Source organism: Haliotis rufescens, unplaced genomic scaffold, assembly GCF_023055435.1.
Source record: "Haliotis rufescens isolate VD_foot unplaced genomic scaffold, xgHalRufe1.0.p SCAF_59, whole genome shotgun sequence".
Classification (NCBI taxonomy): Eukaryota; Metazoa; Mollusca; class Gastropoda; order Lepetellida; family Haliotidae; genus Haliotis; species Haliotis rufescens.
In genome coordinates, this window is record NW_025964323.1 from 2,691,448 (window position 1) to 2,718,317 (window position 26,870).

The 26,870-nt window shown below is 39.2% G+C and overlaps 1 protein-coding gene across 1 annotated transcript; it reads right to left on the minus strand.

The window, feature by feature from the left end:
- Positions 1-2,636: 2,636 nt before the first annotated feature.
- LOC125374582 lies at positions 2,637-13,997 on the minus strand. The gene is made up of 6 exons (XM_048385487.1): positions 13,924-13,997; positions 12,916-12,962; positions 10,031-10,155; positions 8,625-8,774; positions 7,750-7,796; positions 2,637-2,728 (listed from the first exon to the last, which is right to left on the minus strand). The coding sequence occupies exons 2-6, from the start codon at positions 12,954-12,956 to the stop codon at positions 2,690-2,692; spliced, it is 402 nt and encodes a 133-aa protein (XP_048241444.1). The 5' UTR covers positions 12,957-12,962; positions 13,924-13,997; the 3' UTR covers positions 2,637-2,689.
- Positions 13,998-26,870: the final 12,873 nt, after the last annotated feature.

Genomic DNA, 26,870 nt, shown 5'->3' on the forward strand with positions numbered 1-26,870 from the left:
GGATAAGATTACAAACAGGCCATGGTTTAGTATTTTTCTAGAATTAAATAAGCACATTTCCTTCAACACGATAAGCGTTCGTGAACCGTCAGCCAAACGCAATGAATACTACATGCAGTTGCAATACAAAAAGAAAAACATCTTATAAGTTCGTACAGCAATAAAACACCCTTATCCGAACGGTATACGAGGGCTGGTCAAGATGTTCTGAGCCTAACAAACAAAACCAACAGTTAGAAAGTGTTGTAAATTTTATTTCAATACACTTTTCATATCGATTGTGAAGCGTTTCAATTCCAGTCAAGAAGAAGTTTCTGAAGCCACCCAGAAAAACCCATCCACGGCAGTTTTAAGGTCATTGTTGTCGTCATAGCGCTTTCCAGAAAGGTTTTCTTCCAGTTTAGGAGACAGGTGGAAATCACTTGGTGCCAGGTCTGGCGAGTATGGAGGGTGAAGAAGCTCTTCGAACCCACATTGTCGATTTGCAATTTGAAAGGTGTGATTAGAGGAATTGTCATGAAGTAGTAAAACTCTAGCAGTCAGCACTCCTCGCCGCTTTTCTTTGATATAATCTCTTAGGCGATGAAGCAAATCAGCATAGTAGGCACCGGTAATCATCTTTTGACTTGCTAAGTAATCAATTAGGATCACACCCTTTGCATCACACAATACATTAGCAATACCTTTCTTCACTGATCTTGAAGACTTGAATTTCTTTGGTTCCGGAGAAGTGGAATAGTACCATTCCATTGATTGACGTTTTGACTCTGGATCATAGTGGTAGACCCATGTTTCATCACCCGTTACTAATCTCTTTTTTCACTTTAGAAACGTTGGCACCCAACGAGCAGATATCTTATTCATCTGTCAATGTTCATGAATAAAAGTTTTAATGGATCCATGGCTCTGACTTGAGTCTTCCTCAAGTTCAGCAATGGTAATACGTCTATCTGACAGTAGAAGTTGTTTCTAGTTCACTTTGTTATTGCCCATTGTTAAAAATTAGTAGGGCTTAGAACTTTTTGACAAGCCCTCGTATTTCCCAGTCAATTCGTTTTTGTTAATTAAAATATAATACTATTTCCACAATTTCCACATTTCTACAAAAAGCCCTTGTATGATTACGACTAAATTATAAACATGTGTTTATGAATCACTATCAAACAGTGATGGTACCAGGTGCCCTCGAAAAGGTGAGCGTATACTTCCCTATCGGTGGCACCGTCATAAACACATGCAAAGGCAAGTCATCTGTCCACTTACAAATCATTGTTAAAAGACACTGTTCCTTTTGTATACATGAAGACCTGAGCAGGGCAGTCACTGGCCTACCTTCATGATTTGAAGATCAACACTCTCGCTGTTTCAGATGAATTGTGGTACAGTGAATATGAAGGGTGTTTTCTCCACTTTTGACAATATTTCAGCTAAGACAAAAAGAGGGGACACTTCGGATGGATATTTTTTTAAATAAATTATTTCAAAATCCCCGTTTGAACATTTTTTTTCATGTAATACATTCAGCACGTTGACGCACATCCAGGTCCCACATTTTAACCATCCGATCCTTATTTTAATCGGCAACGTTTGAAAAAAACCAAGGTCGATGCTTGGGGAAATGATTAAAGAGCTCTCAAATAGCATTTGATACCTCATCTTCAAATCAAACCCAGCGGCTAAATCCCTAACATTGTGAGACTTACACGTATCCGACGTGTGGACATGCTGCATGAAAGGAATATGTCATTTTAATGTGCACGTGTGTCGGGTTTTAGAGACTGCAACTCGCTGCCAAGAGTTGCGTCCCTTAGGTGTGCGAGGACACTGCAATAGTGGTTGGTTGGCTTGTTGTCTTACGCCGCACTCGGCAATATTCGAGCTATATGACGGCGGTCTGTATATAATCGAGTCTGGACCAGACGGTCCAGTGATTGACATCATAAGCATCGATCCGAGCAATTGGGATCGATGACATGCATCAACCAAATCAGCGAGTCTGACCACCCGATCCCGTTCTTACGAAAAGCATAAGCGCCTTTTACGGCAAGCATGGGTTGAAGACGTATTCCTCCCCGGATCTTCACGGGTCACACGGCAATAATGAGGTATGCCAGATTCAGATGCCATTCCCCAAACCTTTCTGTAACAGTCAATGGCCTCAATTCAAATATTTATTGTATGAAAGACCATAGGCCAAAATACACAAAGTGCATACTACATGTATACAGAGTGGTATTATTTGACAAATATATTGATCACATGTTTCATTTAGGTACATTTGTGCTCATGAAGGCCACGTCTGGCAATATTCCAGCCAACGAGAACACCAAGAATGACCTTTGCGCGGTGCATCCATGTGGGGAATCGAACCCAGGTCATCGGAATGACGAGCCGAGGGTATCACGTTTCGACTACCCAGCCGCATTTATGTCGTAAAATTAGACACTGCTACTGAACACAAGCCAGTGTTTGACAGTGTTTGATCAACGCTGTGCATGTCAACGCTATCCACGATACATAAGATAAGAGGGGTTTGCCTTTATTGTCCTTTCAGACATTGTGTTTATCCAATCCACGATATGTCACCTCATGTACCTCTGGATCCACACATGTTGAGAGAAAAAAGGGACATGATATTTTATCTTATATATTTATTTTCAACTCAGCGACGTTATTCTCCACTGTTCGTCTACTTGCCAATAGGGGTGTTGTCATGGCCAACGAGGAGCTACAAAGATAAATAACATAACTGATGAACGCATTATATGCTTTGTTTGTTTGTTGTTTAGCGCCGCACTCAGCACTATTCCAGCTATATGACGTCGGTCTGTATATAATCGAGTCTGGGGTAGACAATTCAGTGATTGAGCATCGATCCACGCAGTTGGGATACGATGACATGCATCAACCGAGTCAGCAAGCCTGACCACCCGATCCTGTTAGTCGCCTCTTACGACAAGCATAGTCGCCTTTTACGGCAAAAATGGGTTGCTGAAGACCTGTTCTACCCCCGATCTTCATGGGTCACATTATATGCATTAGTACATGTTGAAGATTCATGTTTATATGACACCGTCAATCCTAGAGATATACCTCAACTTATTTTTGTGGACCACGTATCCAGCAACTGTTCTTTTACGCCGCAACCGGCTCTATTCAAGTTGTGTCAAAGGAGCTTGGAATTCGATTCTGAGCCAAACGAGTGGTAAATAGCATGTTCAACGCCCCATGTACTCGAGGCACGATGAACCACAATGACCGAACCTTGTTAGTCCGGCAGAGAAATGAATATTTTCCCCCAACCCAGAATTAGGGGATAAAGTTTTATTTATTGCTGGATTTGTTTAATGATGTACTCTAGATTATGAAACTGACTGATGACACTCTGTCATCTTTGGGCATTTTGAAATATTCAAGATGGCCGACAAGATGGCCGCCAAAACATGAAAATATCGCTTCCTTGCTAACAGTATGGAATATGATACCACTTTTGGAGCAAATCACTAATATTTTGCTTTCAACTAATTAGAATATGGTATTCTAAATGAACTGGTATCATTTAAAACATAATTTGATTCTTAAATAAGCAAGATAACTGGCAAAATGCCTGTCGAAACATTATAAAGTCAACAAGCACGGCATTCTTTTTAAGGATAATTGATTATTCTGAACTTTCAAAAATGAATATTGGCTCAAGGTTTTCTTCACATACACACAATCAGTTTAGGTTTCTTCCTCATCATCAATAACACGGTCAGTGAGTTGGATGAAGCAGACACTGGAGCTACATTGTAATAGGAGAAGGCCTCGTAAGTGTGTCACTTGTGCCTAATCCATTTGGTTTTCCGAAATAAAATATGTTTAAATCAATACCGCCGCTGGTAGTTTAATTTGTGAAAAATAGCAGGACATTCAGCTGTCGGGGCTATGACTAAGTGGGTGATTGACGGTTTGTGATGGCGCCAGCTGGGGTAGGAGACGACACACTTTCCAAATTATTTCTCAACCTTATCTAATGCTAATTCAACAAGAGACACAGAGACACAAAGTTTTTGATAGAGGCTACTTGTTATAATATATTGTTGATTAAAATATGTAAAACTATGTATCTCTGGTTGTCTTGTCATCCCTTCATTCAGTAAAGTGGACTGTTCCAACTACCCACATTACCTAATTATAAATCTCATCCAGGTATGGCATACCCACATCACTTAATTGTATTTTGGTACCTTGTGGGGAGAAATTAGGCGATCTGGGAGGACACCGTTATATCATCTAACATGGCCAACTCTGCTCTTAAGTAAACAAGAACCTAATTAGTGAGGGGTCCTTTATCATCCATATTTGACTGCTTATAAAAATCTTATATCTCTCCTCACAGCTGGTTATTATATATTTTTGCTGCTGAATATTCGAAACAGAGTGATTGAGTTGGTACAACACATGCATACGGTTCCATTTTAAATGACTGCAGCGCTCCATTATGAAAACAAGTTGTTTTAACGCCGCTCTCAGCAGCATTCCAGTGATATATGACGGCGGTCTGTTGTATATGAAATAAATGCAAATTGAATCTTGAATCTTGAAAGCTGCAGCTTTTCCGCAAATCAGTATCACATGCAGTATACAGTATATCAACTGCAATATACTGTATACAACATGCAGTATATACAGTGTGTCGCGAGCTCCGCGCTGGGCTGGAGCACACATTTCCTGCCCCTCTCTCTTCTGCAAACACCTCATGGGGGGTGTAATGAGGTCACAGGTCAGGCGTGCACTCGTCAGTTGTCTGATACGGTCAAGAGTAAGATCTTCCGGACTATCACTGCACTAGAGAAATGTGGATTGTTGATGAGGTACAACGTGTTTGGAACTGGGAGCTGAACACTAAGCACTTATAGAGAAGAGCTCACCATAAAACGTTATGGTCTCGCGTACGGACTTGTGTTTTCAATTCAAGACGTACATGTATCAAGTTGAACTTCTACGACAGATATAACTTGGTTACCGCTTCCTAACTGTAACATTAACTGAACTTTACGCCTTTTATACATATTTGTGATGGGGCGACAATGCGACAACGAGACATATTTTGACATTGAAAAATGTCGCGTTACGGCATTGTCGCCCTTTTGTAAAATATAGAAAAAGATTATTCAAAGAGCGACAATGCGACAACGCGACAATGCGACAAATGGCCAAAATATCGCGTTGTCGAATTGTCGCGCTTTGGTTAATTTCGACACGTTTTGCTTGTTTTTGTAAGGGCGTCAATGCGGCAATACGACAACGCGACAATGTCCCTTCCAAGATTCAATAGTGATCCGTGCAAATAAAACTGAGTTATGAAATAGAAGTTTAACATGACAGTTAAAAGATAAAGTATAAAAATGCGCTGATGAGTTCATCTGCATGCCGAGTCTATACGCTGTGATGAACAATAATGCTCTGAGCCAATACAATATAACTAAAATACTGTTCAAAGTGGTGTTTAATGCGATCACCGTAGTGTGTTACTGCAAATGTCCAAATTTTGTGTAGTGATGTTATGTAATATGTAAAATAAAGCATATTCAATTATCCAATTGATTTGATTAGAATATACTTGCATCAGTGTATTTTATTAACGCCCAAAACCGTATTTGTTAAACACATATAATAACAGATCATATACACGCATTGTGCCTTGACTTACTATTAGCTTTAATAGGCCATTCCGGAATAAAATAGTTCCCCCCAAAGCGAGGAACATCTGTTTTAGTTTGTTTACAAGAAATGTATTCCAAAAAATATCCTCATTAGATGAGAAGGTCCGTTAAGAACTACCTCAGTAAGTCAATCACAATGACAGAGCGTTGTAATACATTTACATCAAGTACAAAATGGCCGACTATAAACGTGACGGGAGATTTTTCCGAAGTTGTTAATTAACCTGTGGCGATTTCAAGCCTTTGTCATCACTGATCAATTGGCCGATCATTGAAAGGTGATTGTAAAGATGTGTCAAATAGATACTAAGGTAAATTCATAGATTGCTGTAGATTGTAACTACGATAGTTTGGATTTTTGGGTTGTTTTTTTCTCTAGGATGGGTATCCTTGAACGGGCATGCAACCAAACTTTATGACTTATCCCAGAGTATGCTAAGACGCTACGTTCAAAATTAAAGGGTCTAAATGATGAAAAACAACGCTTCTGTATGAATTCGTACTTGGGAATTCCCAGGGTTTTCCCCAGGAATGTGGAAGTAGTCAGTGTTTACGTAATTTCAAGAATACAGTCACGTGATAAACGTCATGTGACCCACCTCCCGTCCTATGGAAAAGCCGTGTATCGTGTAAACTTCACATTACAAAATTAGTTACTGTTATAACCAAATGAAACACAACCCATTATTCGATAGAGGTAACTGTACATAGCGGAGGGATACGTTATCTCAATAAACTTGGTAGCATGGTTTGGTTTGACTTTTTGGCGCGTGTCTGAATTCCGTTAACATGTTACATATCCTAAAACTGACTAATCAGCAAATCTCGCTGCACTGCGCGCGACAGATACTGGAGCAAGCCATGCCAGAAATACGAAACCTTATGCTTCCGAAAAGAAGCCTTTGGCATCACGTGCGTCGGGGGACCAGCGCCATCTGATTGGCCGTTAACAGTTGTACAAGGCGGAGCAAAAAGCATCGTTTTTCCGTCCATTTTACGCTTGAAAAACTCGACGCTTTTCCGGACACTTTCTAGACGCTAACCAATTAATCAATTTTAATGAATTTTTAGTCGTTTTTCGGTCCAATGACCATATACGGAAAAAAACGTCGTTTTCGTGTTTGCAGTGCATGCTGAGATGTCAAGCTCAAGCTTTGAGGCAGCCATTGAAAGGGACCAGTCATTAATTGTTCCATTCTTTTTTTCCAAAAAAGTTGGCCCAATTTGTTTTTGGCCCAGTTTGTTTTGGCATGAATTTCTTAAGAATATTTAACACAATTTAACATAACCATGTGTATAACAGACATAATAGGTTTTGCTTTATTTGCACCTCTTTTGAGGTTACTATTATTTTTATTTTAAATTATCTTTATTGTTTTTTATAATTTGATTTCAAAATGCAGTGGGAATTTATCTTATTTTGTAACTATAGAACATTAACAATCGTTAGAAAATCCACAAGCATCCCAGTTGACACTGAATAATATAATAACAAATGTATATATAACGATATATACTGATTTGGGGTTTTTCATAGACAATATTGCCTATTATTTTGATTAATTACATTTCCAAATGAAACTATTTCATTAAGAATAACATATTCTAATATGTTGAAGGCAAAACAATAGTGATATGCACTAAAAGTAGTCCCATATTCCATACAATTAGCACGGAAGAGATATTTTCATGTTTTAGCGGCCATCTTGGCGGCCATCTTGAATATTTTAAAATGCCCAAAGATGACAAAGTGTCATCAGTCAATTTCATAACCTAGAATGTGTACTTAAACAAATCCAGCAATAAAAAAAACTTTATCCCCCAATTCTTGGATTTTGTCCTCTCTGCCGGACTATGTCACCAGATTCTCTTAGACTCCCGAAAACGAAACGGGAATGTAATAAGCCATCTAACTAGTGTACACACTGGTCAATTCTATTAGTCAAGTGAGCCGAGGAATAATTATTTATTATAACGTGTCATGAGGAACATGAGGAACACGTATTAATAAGAACCTGTCATGTCAGTTAAATATCCTTACCGTGGCGTAGTTTGCCTTAAACTCGGCCAATGTTATCTTGCCATCACCTGAAATTGAATCAGAAAGATATAATCCCAGGATTGATCATCCTCGATTATCCAGTGTATAATATTTCCATTCTATTATGATAAATAGCCTGGACTAGTTCGGTAGCAAAGATTTGATTTGAGCCCTATTCGAAGAGGCGGTAATTGTTCTCACCCACACACCTCTCTGCTTAGCAAATCCACTTACATATCCACACACTCGTGCTTTTAGATCAGGGCTGGCTGATCTAGAAAGTCATACCCCTTTAAGTCTGTTTCGGGATCTTTGATATGATTGATTTCATTAAAATTGCCTCTTGTGCAATATGACCTTACTTCAACCAACAAAAAAAGTGCATTTATAATGCGCTCAATTCCATTTACCATGTGAACACTCGTGGCGCCACATTAGTATTACCCGGTCAATGGATGAGTGTGCACTCGATTGTTGATTCTCAGCTCCCTGGGGAGTATACTACCCAAGCTTCTCGTTAGGCGCTAGATGGTTAGTCACATTACCATCTCATCTCATTACAGAGGCATATGACCCCTAAGTGGACACCACATGTGCTCCATGTGCTTCAGTGCGTGGCAGGACCGAAGCCCTAGAGAAGATCAGGAGTCAAGTTCCCGAACTTAGGGCACCAATTTTTAATACTCTCAAAGACTGGCATTGCTCAACTTCACCTGAATTTGACCTGTGCGTTGTACATAGGACCACGTGCCACCACTGGTCAATGGGTTTACATCGCTTCATATACAGGAATATATCCGGAACAACTGTTCCGGGTTCTGATTATGATGGGTTTTTTTATGGTTTTGTAGTTAGATAACAAGGCTTTTACTCACTGTCTGTGTCAAACTTATCCACAATTAGTTTGACATCCTTCAGAGTCAATGCCCCGTCCTTATCAACGTCATACAGGTTAAACTGCCTCTCAGCCTCGGCGTGGTCGGTCACAAGTTTCAAGAAGTCCTGCTTGCTTATAGACCCCTTACCTTCAACATGAGTGAGTGACCAGTTAAATACGTAAAGATCATTCTGAATACCAGTTTCCATATTTTTGTTTCCTTGTTATTTAACGCCACACTCAGCAATATTCCATCTGTATGATGGCGCTCTTTAAATGATCAAGACATGACCAGACAATCCAGTGATTGATATTGTATACAACGATCCACGCCGTCGGGGTACGTTGCTATGCAATCATCCATGTCACCGAGTCTGACCAACCCATCCAATTGGTTGCCTCTTATGGTCAGCACACAGTGGAAACGTTTCATAACTGATAGAGGGCCAATTGTGTACTTTGTAACAAAAGCCTGAAACATGGCACAGTTGTAGGTAATGACATGCCAAATATTTTCAGATATGGGCCACCCCCCAAAATCAAATATGGCTGCCAAATCCAATATGGCCCCACAAAGAAATTCTAGTATATCTCGTTTGAATATGACCCACAACATAATTTATTTATTTTTAAATTTGAAAACCTGAAAACTTTGGAATGTATTTGCCCAACACTATGACATGTTGATCACATTTAATTTTCACTAGCCAACCAAAACATTAACCATGTACAAGCATATTTAAAATAATACAAAATTTGTTCTTTAGATATTCTGTTATTTACCATATCAGTATACAATATTGGTATAGTTAATTGGCTTCAATGATGCATGTCTTAAAGAGATGCAGAAAAAGAGAGAAATGCACATTTTTTCATTTTTAGATTACCTAAATCAAAACAAATAGGCTACTGAAACACGGACACACGCTCACCTAAACACACACACACTCACACATGCACATCTGGACACAGAGAGACACACACCGAGACACACAGACACACGCGCACCAAGACACACAGACACACGCGCACCAAGACACACGGACACACGCTCACCTAGACACACACAGACACATCCACATCTAGACACACATACACACGCACACCTAGACACACACACACACACACATATGTATACCTAGACACACAGCCACATGCATACCTAGACACACAGACACATGCACACCTAGACACACAGACACATGCACAACGAGACACTCAGAAACACGCACACCAAGACACACAGACACAGGCACATCTAGATACACATGCACACATATACACACATACACACACACGTAGACACACACACACCAAGACACACAGACTATTCAAAATGTGGGCAAAGTATGCATACATTAGTGACATACTCAAGCGGATGTAGTTAAGGTTTTAAGTACGTACCATTTATGTCGAACTGACTGTAGTACGCATTAAAGTCCGCCAGTGTAACAAAGCTCTTATGGCCAGTATTAAGTTGGTTAAACACGGTTGTGGCCACGTCAGTTGCAGTCTGACTATGGGCAACCCTGCAAGATATGGATTCAAAACGATTTCAACCGATTCCTTATTAGTCCCTGAGTAATATAAAAGAACAGTGCTATCGCCTGAGGGGACGGAATTTGCTGTGCAGACTTGCGTCCTTTGGAACGCCAGAAACCTATGATTGTGGTTTCGAATCCCGGTTCGCCCTGATGAAGTTTCTCCGTTTGTAAGCACCATACCGCGAGTTTAACCAAAGTGGCAAACGTCTGAGGCCTGCATCACTTCGGGCCTCCCTCCCACATCAAACTGACCCGCCATGATATAATTCTAATACAGTTCAAAGTGGCGTTACTCCAAACGTACTCACTCACTCACTCCTCCAGATTACCCCAAGTACTGGATCTTATCATGTGATGCCACGAATCACAGGAGGCAGTTGAATGTGTCATCAGATAAAGGTTTTCTGGTTTTGTATTGAGTTTTCAACAACGGTATGTCACCTTGTTAACAAAACAAATGTGCGCTACACGATGCGATTGTTGAATAGTTATGTTATATGGAAAAACATAGTAAACAGTGGCTATATGTAGCAGGAACTCACATTGAGGAGTGAATGAGTATGGTTTTGCGCCGCTTTTAGCAACATTCCAGCAATATCACAGCGGGGGACATCGGAAATGGGCTTTACACATAGTAGCCATGTCGGGAATCGAAGCCGGGTCTTCGGCCTGACGAATGAACACTTTAACATCTAGTCTACCCGGCCAACCCTCACTTAGAAGATAAGCACACTGTATCTTTTAAGTAGACCTGAGTTACAAGTAGATTCGACGGAGTTACATTGAATTTGGAACCCAATACGTAGCGTGAGGTTTCAAATGTTACATTTATTGCTGTCAAATCTACAGGTTATGTTGTTTCTACACTGAACAGCATGTTTGCCTCCATTCTACCATGAAACGAGGAAGTGTTTATCTGGGTTTTTTCACAAAGCACTGGAAAAGTTGTCAGTTACAAGAACGCTTCACAAGTGAATCAGAATAGTTCAATATAACATTTTATCGACGTAAGGGTCAAAACGACCATCCTTATAACATCATGTTCATTGATTTATGCCCGCAGTATACACAGACTCGATTATTTACAGTCAAACGTCATATATAGTTAAAATCGTGCCGTCTGGGCGTTAATTAAATAACAAACAGACAAACAACAAAAACAAACTGGGTATAGTGTAACAAACATACTAACCGTCTTGCATTTAATGTTCAATCCTTTGAACAATTCAGCAGTCATAGATGAAAAAACAGAACGTTTGAAGGTGACGGACAGATGTCCGAAAACATCCCGAAAATGGTAAAATAAAATGGCTATAAACCAAGTATGAAAACTTTTTAAGAATTGACTTTCACATTGTCTGAGTTCTTTGAAGTATTGAACCTTCACAAAATGATGGCCAAGCTGTGTGAACGTCGGGTCTTGGCCTTCACTCGAGGTTCATACTCCAATGAACACACACAAAGTGAAAGTCAACTCTTATCGTTTTCATATCACTTTCTTTTACTTCAAAGGATGTAGATCCATTACACCTTTTTCATTTAGTGCGTATGACTTCATAATTACACTGACGACCATACAACAACCAGTTACATCGTGGAATGAAGTAGTTCCTCAAACCGAGAAGTGACATAAGCGCATGTCTGCTCACGTTTGTCTTCAGTGACCTCTTTTGTAGGTTTGTGTACCACAGATACATTCAAATAACATCACCATCAGATGAGAAGGGTCTGTTCAGAACTACCTCAGAAAGTTAGTCACAATGGCAGCGTGTCGTCATACATTTACATCAGACCCGTGAAGATTCCGGGGTAGAATAGGTCTTCAGCAACCCATGCTTGCCGTAAAGGGTGACTATGCTTGTCGTAAAAGGCGACTAACGGGATCGGGTGGTCAGGCTCGCTGACTTGGTTGATGCATGTCATCGATCCCAATTGCGTTGATCGATGCTCATGATATTAATCACTGGATCGTCTAGTCCAGACTAGATTATTTACAGACCGCCGTCATATAGCTGGAATATTGCTGAGTGCGGCGTTAAACAACAAGCCAACCAACATTTACATCAAGTACTTGACGTCACAATGGCCGACACGATAAACGGGACGGTAGAGATTTCCTAAGTCGTTACTGAACGTGTGGTGGTTACAAATATCATCATTGATCAATTGAAAGTTGATTGTAAAGATGTGTCACATAGATACTAAGGTAAATAGACTGCTGAATTTGCTGTCGACTGTCACTGTACGTAAGTCTAGACACGGATCGAATCGATACTACGAGCGAGCAGTTAACTTTCTGGGTTATCTCAACGTATGCTCAAACGCTGAGGTCACGATTTAGGGGTCTAAAAGATCAGAAACAACGCTTCTGTATTTAATCGTGGAATTCCCAGGGTTTTCCCCAGGAATGTGGACGTGCTCCGTCAGTGTTGTCATCATTTCAAGAATATAGTCTCGTGAAAAACGTATGAACGTCAAGATTTGTCGTTCATATACTTATGAATGTCAGTTTCGCCACCATGTGACTGACTTCTCGTCCAATGAAAAGGTTGTATATCGTGTACAGTTTAACATTAAAAAGGTTTTGTCCATTGAACATGATTGAGTAATTTGAAAACCGTCTACTAGTTGCATACAGACTATACATGCTCAGCCAAAACTGTATAAGTAACATTAGAAGGTATTAGTATTTGCATCATACAAGTATCATTAATACAAATATGAAAACTTAACTTTGTCACATACCCAAAAAGAACAGCAATTGCACAGAACGACAGCAGACCCATTGTTATCTGGAACCAGAACCAAAATATATATAAAAATATACCGTGAAACCCCGTTAATCCGGACGGTATATGTTTCCCAGTGAAATCGTCCGGATTAACGAATGTTCTGATTAACGCATCATGAGTACTGTGTTAATAGTCGTTCTTAACAATAATCGCCCGGAAACAGGGATCCGGAATAACGGGGTTTGGTCTGTGGAGTGGAGGACCACTACTTTATTTTCATAGTGACTAATGAGCATCACTACATTTAACATTGTGGTGATATTAACGAAGGTCCGAAGCTCTATTCACATGAAGACTTTAATATGCATTTATGAATCAATTTAAAGGTAAGTACAATAATTTTACCACGTTCACGAAAGTCTAAAGTTCCATTCACATGGAGACTTGATGCACCACTCCTATGAATCAATGTACTTGTGGGTACATTCGTCACTTGGGCGAACTTGCTTGCGTGGGTATAGATAAGTTAATTTGATATGCAAATAGTGCCATGTGAACAAGACGAATGTTTGCTTATGTGAACAAACAGATGTCATCGTATCAAAAAATAGCACATTACACATTATCATAGACATCACGTAACAACACTATTTTTACCCCATGTGCAGGAATACTGACTTGAGTGAAAGGAATACTGACTTGAGTGAAAGGAATACTGACTTGAGTGAAATCAGCGTGACAATGGGGCTCAGATACCATCGATTTGACTCACAGCATTTGATGCAAGAATCAGAACAAGCAGTTGTTGAGTATGTCACCGACAATCGATTTCGGTTTCTGTATTTAAACTCATGTAGGTCCCACTATAAAGGGAAATGGATATATTTTATATGGTTGTACCTAATAAGCAAGATTAATTTTTTTCCTAAATGTTTAGGTGAGTTCTCATCACGTAGCCAGCCAGATGTCAGACACTACGTGGCCTCATGACGTAATGTGCTGCAATGAAATAGCGACTTACCTGTTTCGTGTGTGGGCTAGAATAGAAAGATATAGAGAGCGTTAGTTTCTTTTATACGGGATCAATCAGCGCAGATAAGACTACAAATAGGTCATGGCTTAATATTATTCCAGGATTCGTTAAGCACATTTCCTTTAACACGGCAATCCTTCGGGAACCGTCAGTCACCGCAATGAATACAACATTCAGTTGCAATACAACAAAAACATATTGAGCGTTCGCACAAAACCCAAACACAGTTAATCTATATTTCCCAGTCTCCTCGTTTGGGTTAATTAAAGCGATAAAACATTTCCACTATCATAACAAATATCTACAAAAACAAGGTCCTTTGTACGATTTCGACTTAATCATAAGCACGTGTTTAGGAATCGCTATCAAATAGTGATGATACCAGGTGTTCCCGAAAAGGTGAGTGCATCTTGTCCCACCGGTGGCACCCGTCATAAACACACTCAAAGGCAAGTCAATTCTTCACCTTAACCCATTTTCGGACCAAAGAATCACTGTGACAGTGTAGATTCAGCTACGTGAAATATATTATGATGCTTGCCCCCTCAAGGTGGGACCCCTGACTCCACTCGCCCCGAGAAAATGTTTGGGTCGTCTCGTTGATGTATTGCGTTTATTTGACGACATGAGACGGATTCTAACATCCCACCAATGGAACAAACCCTGCCTGGCGCTCGGCATTAAGGGGCTAACACAAGGACTGGTCGTCTCGGAGTCAGTATACTGTGTCTGTTGTCGAAGATGAATACCATTTCATGTTTTTTGGCCCTACATACGAAAATCTAAGAGACAAGTACTTACCGCAGTGGTCTCTATCTCATTTTAATGCTAAAAGATTGTCTTCATTACTGTCTTGCAAGGATCTTATAACACAACATCAACTGGCTTTGTACATACATAATGCTTTTTTGTTACGAAGTGAATTGTTACCTTGATTTTGTATTTTATAAAATATGTTATGTAACTCCGTTGTATATGGGCCTGTGGCCTTTCATACAATAAAGAATTGAATTGAATTGAATTGAGTAGGTTATTCATGTTAAACTACGGCATGGTATCTCAGTGAGCTAGCACTATAAATCGGCATCAGTCCGGACTAGGACAAGCAGACAAGCAGACACACACACACACACACACACACACACACACACACACACACACACACAGAGCTATATACGTGCAATAATCTGGAACGCGACGTTAAATCCAATTTCACCTCACCTATCTGATTCAACTTTCGTTGTGTCAGTTACGTCGCAAGGTTATCATATTTGAACCTCGCAGGCGGGACGTGGCCGGGTTCACTGAAGAACATTGGCCAGTGACATCGCCTCCTCGCAAACACAGACGTATGGAATACTGTAAGGGACAGTATTCCATACAGACGTGTTTAATCTGTGCGAGAGTCTATTTTGAGATCGCGGGCGTTAAGCAGATTTCACCGAGTAATGCAGAATGGGTAGGAGATCATCAGCTAGATGTGACTGTGTGACATCCTCGATATGGTTATGGGAGTTTATGTGTCAGTCTGTCTTATGTGAAACTGGATAATTGTGACCTCCAACATTTGGAACTCATGTATTTTTTTTAAAATGAAGGTGATACAGGTTCAGGTTGAAATTCCCATCTCACTTAGGCTCCTTTTAAATTTAAATATAGTTTCTCGTTTTAACCAAATTAATATAGTTTCAGAGACTAAGCGTTTGTCTAACCGTGAAGTATAACTATCCAAAAGATCCCATGCATGTCTATACTTCTTCAGACAGACTCTCCATGTTCCTATCGATATGTATCAAAAATCAAATTATTTAGATACAACAGCACTGTTGAATAGGTTATATGCTCATGTCAGCGTCGATCCTACAATATCCTTTTGCGCAAAATGCATATATATATTGATGAATTAAAGTTGTAATACTAGGCAAATATATGTCCAGATGTATACATCAGTTTCATCTCGTGATCTGTTTTCGTGCGTTTAGCTCTTTATCTACAGGAGATTATGGTGTGTTACATCACACCAGAAAGCCAGGTCCAAACTCAAGTCATAATTTCATGGTCCGTCTTGTATGTTGGAAACCAATATCGCAATATGGCTGAATATTTACCCGATTACTCACACAATTATTCCATTTTCTTCATGCACGTTCTACAATCATCTACGATCACTATCTTTAAGGAGGTATATCTATATTCATCCAAATGTCCATACATATATGTCCACATACATATGTATTAAGCAAGTCCCACATTCTTCCTTAGATAAATGCTAAGCATTTTCTCTGTATGTATTTATATATGTAAATATCGTTTTTATGTCAACGCTGATGCAGTGAACGTACCACAGACCTGATGCTAGAATAACATCTAATCTCAGAAATGAACATATTTTACAGAAAAAAACCAGTTGTTAAACGATAGTTGTAAAATATAATAAAAAGGAGCCAAGAGACTTTCTTCATCTTGCCAAATTTTGGGCTGTATTGGATGTATTTGTTTCGGGGTCTGTATGACAGACAAACCTAATGCTTTTTAAGTATAAAGATAAGTAAGTATAGCTGTTGTTTATACAGTGGTCCCTCGCTACAACGCTACCAATGGGGTCCAAATAATTGGTGGGCGTTATAGACGATGACCCGTTTAACCGAGGCCGAGGCGGGGGAGAGCACTCGGACAATCTCACGATCTTCGCCTTGTCTCGCACATTGCAATGATACAAGTTGTTTACCATTCATAGTGTAAAAATATATATTCAATATGTTTTCGCCGTTTGTTATTATTTACAAGCCTTAACTGTCACATTCAATGTGAATGTAATCTACTTACATGAAAATATCGATCGATAATGGTAGTAACAGACGCTATGAGTGAAGAGCCAATCACAATTCATTACACAAGTACAGAGTGATTCAGTGGCATTGATTGGTCATGTATTCAAATATGTTTGGGATTAACCCGACCTCGAAAAATATTGAAAGATGAGTGGTAACTATTTATGTCATTATTTCAAATTAGAATGATAGCACATCAGGAAAGCATGGCACTTTAATATACGTATCTTGTTAGCACAATAGTGTTTTAAGTAAGAGCAACATGTATATCGAGAGTAAAGGTTTGGTGCGTGACTTATCAAACATTACTGTCAGAAAGTGTTCATATTCTGTTTATCGGCAATAAATGACATAAGGCGATTCATGCGAGTAAATACGTTTTACTTCAGAACAAGTATAGAATACTTGAAGTGAAACTTTGTATGTAATTAACAGGACTTTGGATTTCGGCGAGCTTCGTGCTCATGGGGTTGTTTGGGCGGGTTCAAAGGATTCGGGTCCTGGCTTGGGCTTTGTGTTGGACGTGTAGACGGCATTTCCAGGTTTGACGTATCAATGACGAAAATGATGTCTGATGCAATTCTCTATTTTGACTTGAAACGGGTGTTTCCGTGCCTTTTCGGGTGATCAATTGTCTTGCATTTGCATGTGTTTGTGGCGCGTGCCACCAGTGGATCGGGATGAGCTCGCCTTTGTGCGAGCACCAAGTGTCATCATTTTTTTATGGTGAATAATGAAACATGCTCCTGGTGTTGTCGGAATCGTGCAGTTGGCGCTACTTTTGGCAAGGGTTTCTTGTGATGATGGAATGGTTTATGTCGTTTTTGTCTACTGATAAACATGTGATATAATGTCAGTGTATATGGTCATGTAATTAAGAAACAAACCGCGCGTGGGAGTTGTTTATTGTACGATAAACAACGACCCCGACTCGTTTATTTCTTATATGAGATATCAACATTACGTACAGCCTCTTTTAGGGTGTTAAATTAGGAAAAAGTACACGCTTTAAAAATATTTACCCGTACTTAAATAATGATGATTCCTTGAATAGAATCCGACCGCGTCATTGTCAGGTAAATCCATTTTATGAACAGGAGGGGTTGAATTTGGTCTTTTCCGCATATTCTCACAATTTTCTCGTCGATTATATGTACCTTTTCTCCCAATACCGATTGTCGTTTCGCTCTCACTTTCGGATGCGATTGTTCCGGCAATTATCTACCTTCCCAGCTACATCTATTGGGAACAACTCACTAGACACTTCCCTCTCACAAATAACGTCAAATTTACAACGTCCTCAAGCTGCGAGTGCATGTTCGAATCTCAATAAATGCGTCATGATAGAACAATGTTTTATCGTGAAATATATATATCGGTTCCTTCTTCTTTGTTCTTTGCGATTTATCGCGTAGCTGTCTTAGTTTATGGACAAGCATAGTAGCCTATAACGGCATGCATTGGTAGCTGAAGATCTATTCTAACCCGGATTTTCAAAGGTCAAGTGGGATTCAACTGATATATTAAGATGAAATTAAACTGAATTATATGTGCTGTTTACATATCAAAGTTTGCCAAATTGTTACCAAATGTTTGGCCACAACAAGGCTACATATTCACAACTTATTGTGGTAGGCACAGTATAACACATGCTTCTTGACTGAGGGAGGGCCGTATTCCTCCTTGTGGGTCACCTGCTTGTGTGTGTGTGTGTGTGTGTGTGTGTGTGTGTGTGTGTGTGTGTGTGTGTGTGTGTGTGTGTGTGTGTGTGTGTGTGTGTGTGTGTGTGTGTGTGTGTGTGCGTTTTATGGTGAGCTCTTCTCTATAAGTGCTTAGTGTTCAACTCCCAGTTCCAAACACGTTGTACCTCATCAACAATCCAAATTCCTCTAGTGCAGTGATCGTCCGGAAGATCTTACTCTTGACCGTATTAGACAACTGACGAGTTCACGCCTGACCTGTGACCTCGTTACACCCCCCATGAGATGTTTGCCGAAGGGAGAGGGGCAGGAAATGTGTGCTCCAGCCAAGCGCGGAGCTCGCGACACACTGTATACTGTATGTTGTATACAGTATATTGCAGTTGATATACTGTATACTGCATGTGATACTGATTTGCGGAAAAGCTGCAACTTTCAAGATTCAATTTGCATTTATTTCATATACAACAGACCGCCGTCATATATCACTGGAATACTGCTGAGAGCGGCGTTAAATCAATTTGTTTTCATAATGGAGCGCTGCAGTCATTTAAAATGGAACCGTATACATGTGTAGTACCAACTCAATCACTCTGTTTCGAATATTCAGCAGCAAAAATATATAATAACCAGCTGTGAGGAGAGATATAAGATTTTTATAAGCAATCAAATATGGATGATAAAGGACCCCTCACTGTTTAGTCTTGTTTACTTAAGAGCAGAGTTGGCCCATTTAGATGATATAACGGTGTCCACCCAGATCGCCTAATTTCTCCCCACAAGGTACCAAAATACAATTAGGTGATGTGGGTATGCCATGCCTGGATGAGATTTATAATTAGGTAATGTGGGTAGTTGGAACAGTCCACCTTACTGAATGAAGGGATGACAAGACAGCCAGAGATACATACATATTTTAATCAACAACATATTATAACAAGTAGACTCTATCAACAACTATGTGTCTCTGTGTCTCTGTGTCTCTGGTTGAATTAGCGTTAGATAAGGTTGAGAATTAATTGTGTTTTTTTCAATACATCTAAGACTGGTTAGTCATCCGTTAGCCCAGCTAGAGTTCGGGGATAACCAGGCTACTCATATATAGCATAGTTGGAAAGTGTGTCGTCTACTACCCCAGCTGGAGCCATCTAGAAACAATCAATCACAGACCGTCAATCACCCATTGGCCCATAACCCCGACAGCTGAATGTCCTGCTGTTTTTCACAAATTAAACTACCAGCGGCGGTACAGGAGCATATATCCAATGTCATACAATACAGAAGAAGAGTTTGCCACTAACGTGGCTATATTCCCCGCCCCTGTTGCAGAATTTATGACATCTAAAGAAACCCTAACCTTTTTTTTCTGGACTGAGGGAGGGCCGTATTCCTCCGTTTGGGCCCCCTGCTTGGCAATATGGGACAGGAAAACTGCAGGGGGTGAGGGCAGTTAAGTTGCTGGTACAGACAGATAACAGAGATCATTTTACAAATATGAAACCTCATTCCACAAAGGAAGAGGCGAAAGCTGAAACTTGGTGAGATTTCCAGAACAAAGGCAGTTATTTCTAGTTTTTTACTGACTCTCGAGGATACATTTAATAAAACAATTTGTGTGTGTGTGTGTGTGTGTGTGTGTGTGTGTGTGTGTGTGTGTGTGTGTGTGTGTGTGTGTGTGTGTGTGTGTGTGTGTGTGTGTGTGTGTGTGTTACCGCTAAACAAAGATCTGGGGACATCCCATTAGGGGTCACGTCAGAACGACCTTTCATCCGACTAATCAGTGCGTCGCTTACGAGATTATGAAAGTGACAGTCGGAATGTGATTTCTAATCATGCAATCTCTAAAACTTTAACACGGGTTATTCCGAACGATAGTAACGGGTTTAACGACTGAATCCTTACAATCTAGACCATATATTAGCCAATCCAGAATGTTTTTCGTGCAGGTTTTAAATTTGTAATCGAGAATTTGTCAAAATATGTTTCGAAGCGTAGTCGCCAATTTGAAATTTGTGCTATAAGCTGCCTTCTGATTGGTAATTCCTTTTGTCGGTCAAAGTTCGCGCAAGGTCGGTCTGACGTGACCCGTAATGGGATGTCCTCAGATCTTTGTTTAGCGGTAGTGAGAACTAAGAACTGATTTTAATGAGATTGATGTCGTCCAAGTAGTGTTACGAACTACCAGAAACCGTTTCATAGATCATGCTTTCTGTCTAGGAAACTATTCATTACTGCTGTACAGTATCAAATATATTAGAACAGTAAAAGAAAGTAACGACACTAATTCTCAAACTGTTTAAAATTATATTCCCAGGATATATATATATATATATATATACACAACCGGGCAAAAGAAAATGCCTGCCATTCTAATATCACGCCTGTGTACAGGGAAATTGCGACCCCCGTGTTCCTTAAGACGTCATGTGCACGTCACCTGTTGTGAGACACTCATTGATATGATGCATGTAGTATCGCCTAAGATACCCGAAGCAAATATATCTCCATCGAATAGCCATTTCGTGTTTGTTTCATTTTTAACCCGCATCAAACATGGGTGCATACTTACTTTTGCCCGGCAGTTTACACAAGTTACAATTACTTCACAATCGTTCGATCAATGAGACGATTGGAACATGGTGGTCGCAATTACAAATTGTGTGTGTGTGTGTGTGTAAACGTGGGTCTGTTGGATATTACATAAAACATTTATCTTGAGCGGGATGGTAGTTCGAGTTGGATAAGCATGTTAACTATGATTTTCCTAATGCCGCGCATGAATGTATTAATGTGATTCCCAAGTACATGTACATGGGGGCTTTTCGGCAGGAATATCCACACAGAGGAGACTTAAATTGGGATCGGGTGAACATAATGTGGTACCTGGTAGATTGTGTGTCATCAAACCGGATAACTTTTGTCTTTGACTGATTGTGGCGTAAAAAACACTTATTCATTTACTTGTATCGGCAATTGAATGTTCATCTTAATTGTTATTGATGAACACGTAATATATTTTTAAAGAAATAAAACATTGACATAATAACTACAACTTTATGTGAGTACGAGTAGCTCTATTGGAGATGGAGATGAATAAGCGTTATAAAGTTGTAAGCTTCTTCACAACCGTGTAACCATGACTTGACTTTATTGGGTAATCCAAAAAGACATATCGACCTAAAATAGCGTGGGGGTGAGAGTGAGGGGATAGATGATGGATTTAACAACAAGTAAGGTCATCTTGAGCGGGACGGTTTTCGTAGATGGATTAGCATATGAACTATGATTCTCCTAAAGTAGAAAATAAAGATCCACGATGTTCGACCAGGTAAAAGTGTGTAATCAAACCGCACAGCATTGGTCTTTGATTGACTGTGGCGTCAAAACAAACTCATTCATGTTCTTGATCTGAATGTTCATCTTAATTGTTATGGATAGTCACGGAGCGGTGATCCAGAGAACAGGGTGTAATTAGATAAAAATGAAGTAATAATTACCAGATAACCAGAAAAACGGGGTATAACACCCAACCCAATAAGCTTCGCTCAGGAACACCAGGGTGAGACAGTACAAGATTGAAAACTGCCCAGTAAGTAAGTATGACAGCCTAGTCGGGTATTGCTATTTGTATATGTGAAAACAAAGTTATTAAAATGAATAGTAAAACTGATGAAGTCACCAATAAACGTGTAAAAGTGTTATATCGTCACTGCAAAAATAATGAGTGTTTGTCTTAAGTATTAACATTCAAATACGTGATATCTCTATTATTGTCTACGTTCTACCGGTGAGTAAGCGTTAGGCTTACTATCTCGTAGTATAAATGTCCAGTTTGGAATTTGAAACTAATCTGTTTACAGTAACAGGACACTGCTTAAGTGTCATGTACAAATGAGAAAGTGGAATCCCGTCAATTAGGCGGACGAACCTTAAAACTATTAATAAACATTGAAATAAGATATCGGAAAAATTTATATGCATATAATATCTGGCAATATACACCAAGATCACCTTCTACAAAAATAAGTTTTAAAAGCCGGTTGATATTCGTTTGCGTATTTGACGATTATATAACTTTCGAAAGTATAAATCCTTTTCCTGTCCTCAGACGTTCCTGAGCCTTGCGCTTTCCTAATTATTTTGACTAAAATTATTAACGTTATCATTGTATTAGTTAATGGGAAATGCGTGCCGATCAAGTACGTGCCATAAATTAAAACGACATTGTACGATTCCGAACTTATCACGAGACTGTGTTTATCTCAGCATGCGCAGAACGATTGATTTCAGTACTTCCGCTTAAGCGCTTCGAGTACAGCGTCAAACTCGGGCCTGTAATCTAACACGCGAGAACTGGCCAATGAAATCTGAGAAGTAGGAATACCGGTAGACGCTGTTGCTTGATAGACAATGTCAATCAAGAAAGGGAGGAGCTTGATGATATCGTTCTCTCCAAGTAAATTCCTATGTCAAATAACGACGTTATTTGGACGGAAAAACGATGGTTTGAAAGCGTCCAAATAACGTCGTTTTCCCGTCCAATCACCATATTCGGAAAAAACGACGTTTTCGTGTTTGCAGTGTGGGGTAATTATTCAATCTAAATCCAGGTTTGAAGTGAGGTGGAATGTGAGTTATGTGATATGCACGTGGCAGCCCAGCAAGAGATGTATGGTCAGTTGCTTTACTTTTTTTGTAAATCAACTGATCATTCCCAGACATCAAAGGATCAACAGGAAATACGTTATTTGATTAATTACTGTTATCTTGCACAGTGGATATGTCAAAAGTAAGTGTTTACATGTGAAGGTAGGTTTACTAAACCTAGGGAATACACTCATATCATGGCGTGATGTACAGATGTAAAAACAACATACTTTGTTCAAAGGGTAACCGATAATACACTGACTGGTTGTTCATTGTTATCTAACTCAATGTATGTTTTTAAGAACCGTGGACATTATAAAAATAGTTGTCACGTGGGCTTTCTCAGCTAACTTGGCACCTATGTGAAACAATTGAAACAAACTAAGTGATCAGTTAAGAAACAAACACGGGTTATAATATTCGATACGTTTAAATAACGTTTAAAAACGATATATTTCATATATATTCCAAATATTGTTTCCAAATAATTATTATTAAAGTATTTGATTCTCACATAGACATTTGACATCGAATAAGTATTTTTGTACAGCTGCAGACGCAATGGATATTGTTCCTTTATGTTGATATTCCCGGATACATTATAACTTTGGTAGGTTGTAATAATGATATTTGCATTTTGTTTGCATTCATTCGCTGCAGCTTTGAACAGAATCATTCTTGTTCCTTTCCGTTTGGTTGGGAAGTTTTTCGATGCGCGATAGACGTTGTTTTCACAAGTATTTTCTTTTGTAAGCGTGTATATGTTACAGTCAATGTGTAAAATATGATTCACTCAGGCAATATCTAAATATTTCAGTCATTGAACTTTGACTGAATAATCCATTCATTTATTTAACCGACTGACTAAAAATGATAAAGACGATCAAAAGAGCTTAAACACATCACAATATATTATTTATGCTAAGAAAAGAAGCCAAACAATACAGAACTGTACTTGGTGATGATATTAAACATAAACAAATATTTGGAATTCGTTATCATATTAATAAAGATGGACATTTTTCAGTTAATTTGTAAAATAAACTGAATATTTAGGCGTTTAATAAATTTCCTTAGTGAAATCTGTTTACATTTTGAATGTAAACATATACACACGGTAAAATAAGCAATGTTCAGATGAAATATTAACTTTGTGTTGCAAGTCAAAATAGTGTACACAAAGATCGCACAATTACCAAGCAAGTGACTTACCAAAACTGCATCACCATTACCGATGCTCACCACAAATATACCTACATTTCCAAAACTGTATTTCATTTTTGCTGATCAATGTGACTATACGTCCTTCTACTTTGAATAAAAATGCGCTTACGAATGGCGAGCACAGGTCGCGAACAAGTCTAGATTTCTGCTATATCATCCGGGTACTCACTGGGGAAATACAGTAATGCACAGGTAACAACTACTCCCGCGGAATTGCTTTAGATCACTGCTCCTTTGTACGTTGAAATACTATATATTGTGAATGCCAAAATGATGTATCAAGGATCAAGTAGAAGATACATTGAGTTGGGAGTTTATTCAACAGACCCGTGAAAATAACACTGCTGTATCTTATTATTTATTTTAGATGACGCAGTCAAAGCTCACTTCTCCTGGCGGCCATTATCGAACGGCCAGCTAAAACACAACCCCGCGCTTACGTCTACAGGTCTCTTCCTGTAGTACGGTAATTAGTATTCTCTCCCTCAAGTGTATCCTCAATGATATAACCCACCCTCATTAATAACATGCTGCTCTTTTCCAGCCTCACGGCTATGGAACTGAGGTAAAGAGTCCAAGTCATCATAAAGTCATTAGGGTCCAATCAAAACAATGCGCCGCCAAACCTCATACATATTATCAATGAAAGTCGTACCACAGACGGTTAATGTCAAATCACAATAAAAGCATTTCAATTGCAATCACATGTTCCAGGACCATGTATTCTCTTAACACCATCGGATGTAGAAGCAATGGTCGTATAAAACAAGACAGATCTATTTAAACACAACAGTATTCATGTTATTCCCACAAAATCACATAAAGAAAGGAGACATTAGCAAATACATGTGTATTATCATTTTTCGTCAGGATAACAAAATTTTCTCTCCTTGTTACCACCTCCAGGTTCAGCTTAAGACGGGTCCTCCTTTGGTCAAAAGTTTGTTCCCCCTCTAATGAGTGTGTCACGCGTTGCACACGGGTATCACACGCGTGACCAACCCGATGCACACTGGTTGCGTAACGCGTTGCCCATGCGTGTAAGGGGAATGAACTTCTAGGCAGTAGTGTATTTGTTACCAGACACTGCAAAAAAAATCCATATATACAAGCTTGTATATGCTTTGGAAAGATGATATATCCAAAGCCTAAACAAGTTTGGATTGATGAGATATCCAAAACTATACAAGTTTGTATATATGACATATCCAAAAATATACAATTTTGTATATATGATGTATCCAAAATTGTATTTCTTTGTATATATTGGTCAAGGGAGATAATTGCTATGTATTCGTTTTGGTACCTTCGTATATAATTATTATGTATGTGCAAAATGAAGTGTTGTTTCTTTGTAAATGTTGGTAAAGGGGGATAATTGCAATGTATTGTTATATAATTCTTCTGTATGTTCAAAATGCCGATCAATAATATAAGCAAGTTACAAATAAAACTGATACAGTGGCGTGTAACATTATTGGAATGTTTAATTAGTACTCCACACTGTTAGCGGGAGTACATACTCTCCTTGCAATGATATTGACGGGTAAGCGATTGAGGCGTCTGGTACTTTTCCTGGCGCGGTGCTTGGTATGTGAGAAGACATTATGGTCAAATCCACAGAGCAGATCAGCAGTCGGAGGTGATTGCACTGGTGGTCACTTCCATGTTATAATCACTTGAAATCGATTTGGGCTGAGCTTGGATTGGTTTGTTCGGGAATGTTTCTTCAGTGTCCGAAAACCCATAACACGGGGATATTATGTTGTATTAAATGTCTTATGTTTATAGAAGGTAAGTATGTACAAGGTAAGTATTTCTCAATATGCTTCAACATGGGAAAAGGGTCAGACATTGCACGCTTGTGTCTTGGGGGCTGGGGTGGGGATGACGTTTATTGCGGTATTGCTCCCAGCTCCCGGCGCGGAAGCTATGCCCGATGTTTTAAAAGACTTAGTACTGATTTAACTTCGAAATTGTACTGCATCCGCCATCTTCGTTTATCTGACTTATTGACTTTTGCCACTGACTTATTACATTTCTAGGTGTGAATGATGTCCAAACTGCACGAAATTGCATAAAATGCAATCAAATGTTTCAATAATTTCAGGGGGGGGGGGGGGGGGGGGGGGGGGGGAATACCCCTAAAGTTTTCTTTTTTTGGGGGGGAAACCTGCTCACATCCCTGATATTTTGTATGTGAATAGTCATCATGGGGGAATTTCACTTATCATTAACTATATTAAAAGCAAGTTGAGCTCAGCCTAATATCGTTTGCAAAGTCAACAAACTACGACTATAAATGTATTGCACAACACACGCAAGAAAATTAAACATGTTACAAATACAAATTATTAACAAGTGGAAGATGAATTTTAGAACAAGAAATGGACGTATTAAGATTTAATGGATATTCTGTTACTTATGTAAATGCAAATTGTTGTTTTGTGTTTCCTTATCTACAATTCCACGAGGAACAAAGCTTGCTTAACTTTAAAAGAAATTTACAATCAGTGTGACACTCTGGTTATAG

What these genes read in the sequence shown, in the direction of transcription:
- LOC125374582 (XM_048385487.1), bottom strand. Translation starts at nt 12,956, where the DNA reads ATGGGTCTGCTGTCGTTCTGTGCAATTGCTGTTCTTTTTGG. An exon ending in CAGTCAGTTCGACATAAATG is followed by an intron (nt 8,775 to 10,030) that starts GTACGTACTTAA and finishes CTCATGTTGAAG; the next exon opens with GTAAGGGGTCTATAAGCAAG. An exon ending in TTAAGGCAAACTACGCCACG is followed by an intron (nt 2,729 to 7,749) that starts GTAAGGATATTT and finishes TTATCTTTGTAG; the next exon opens with CTCCTCGTTGGCCATGACAA.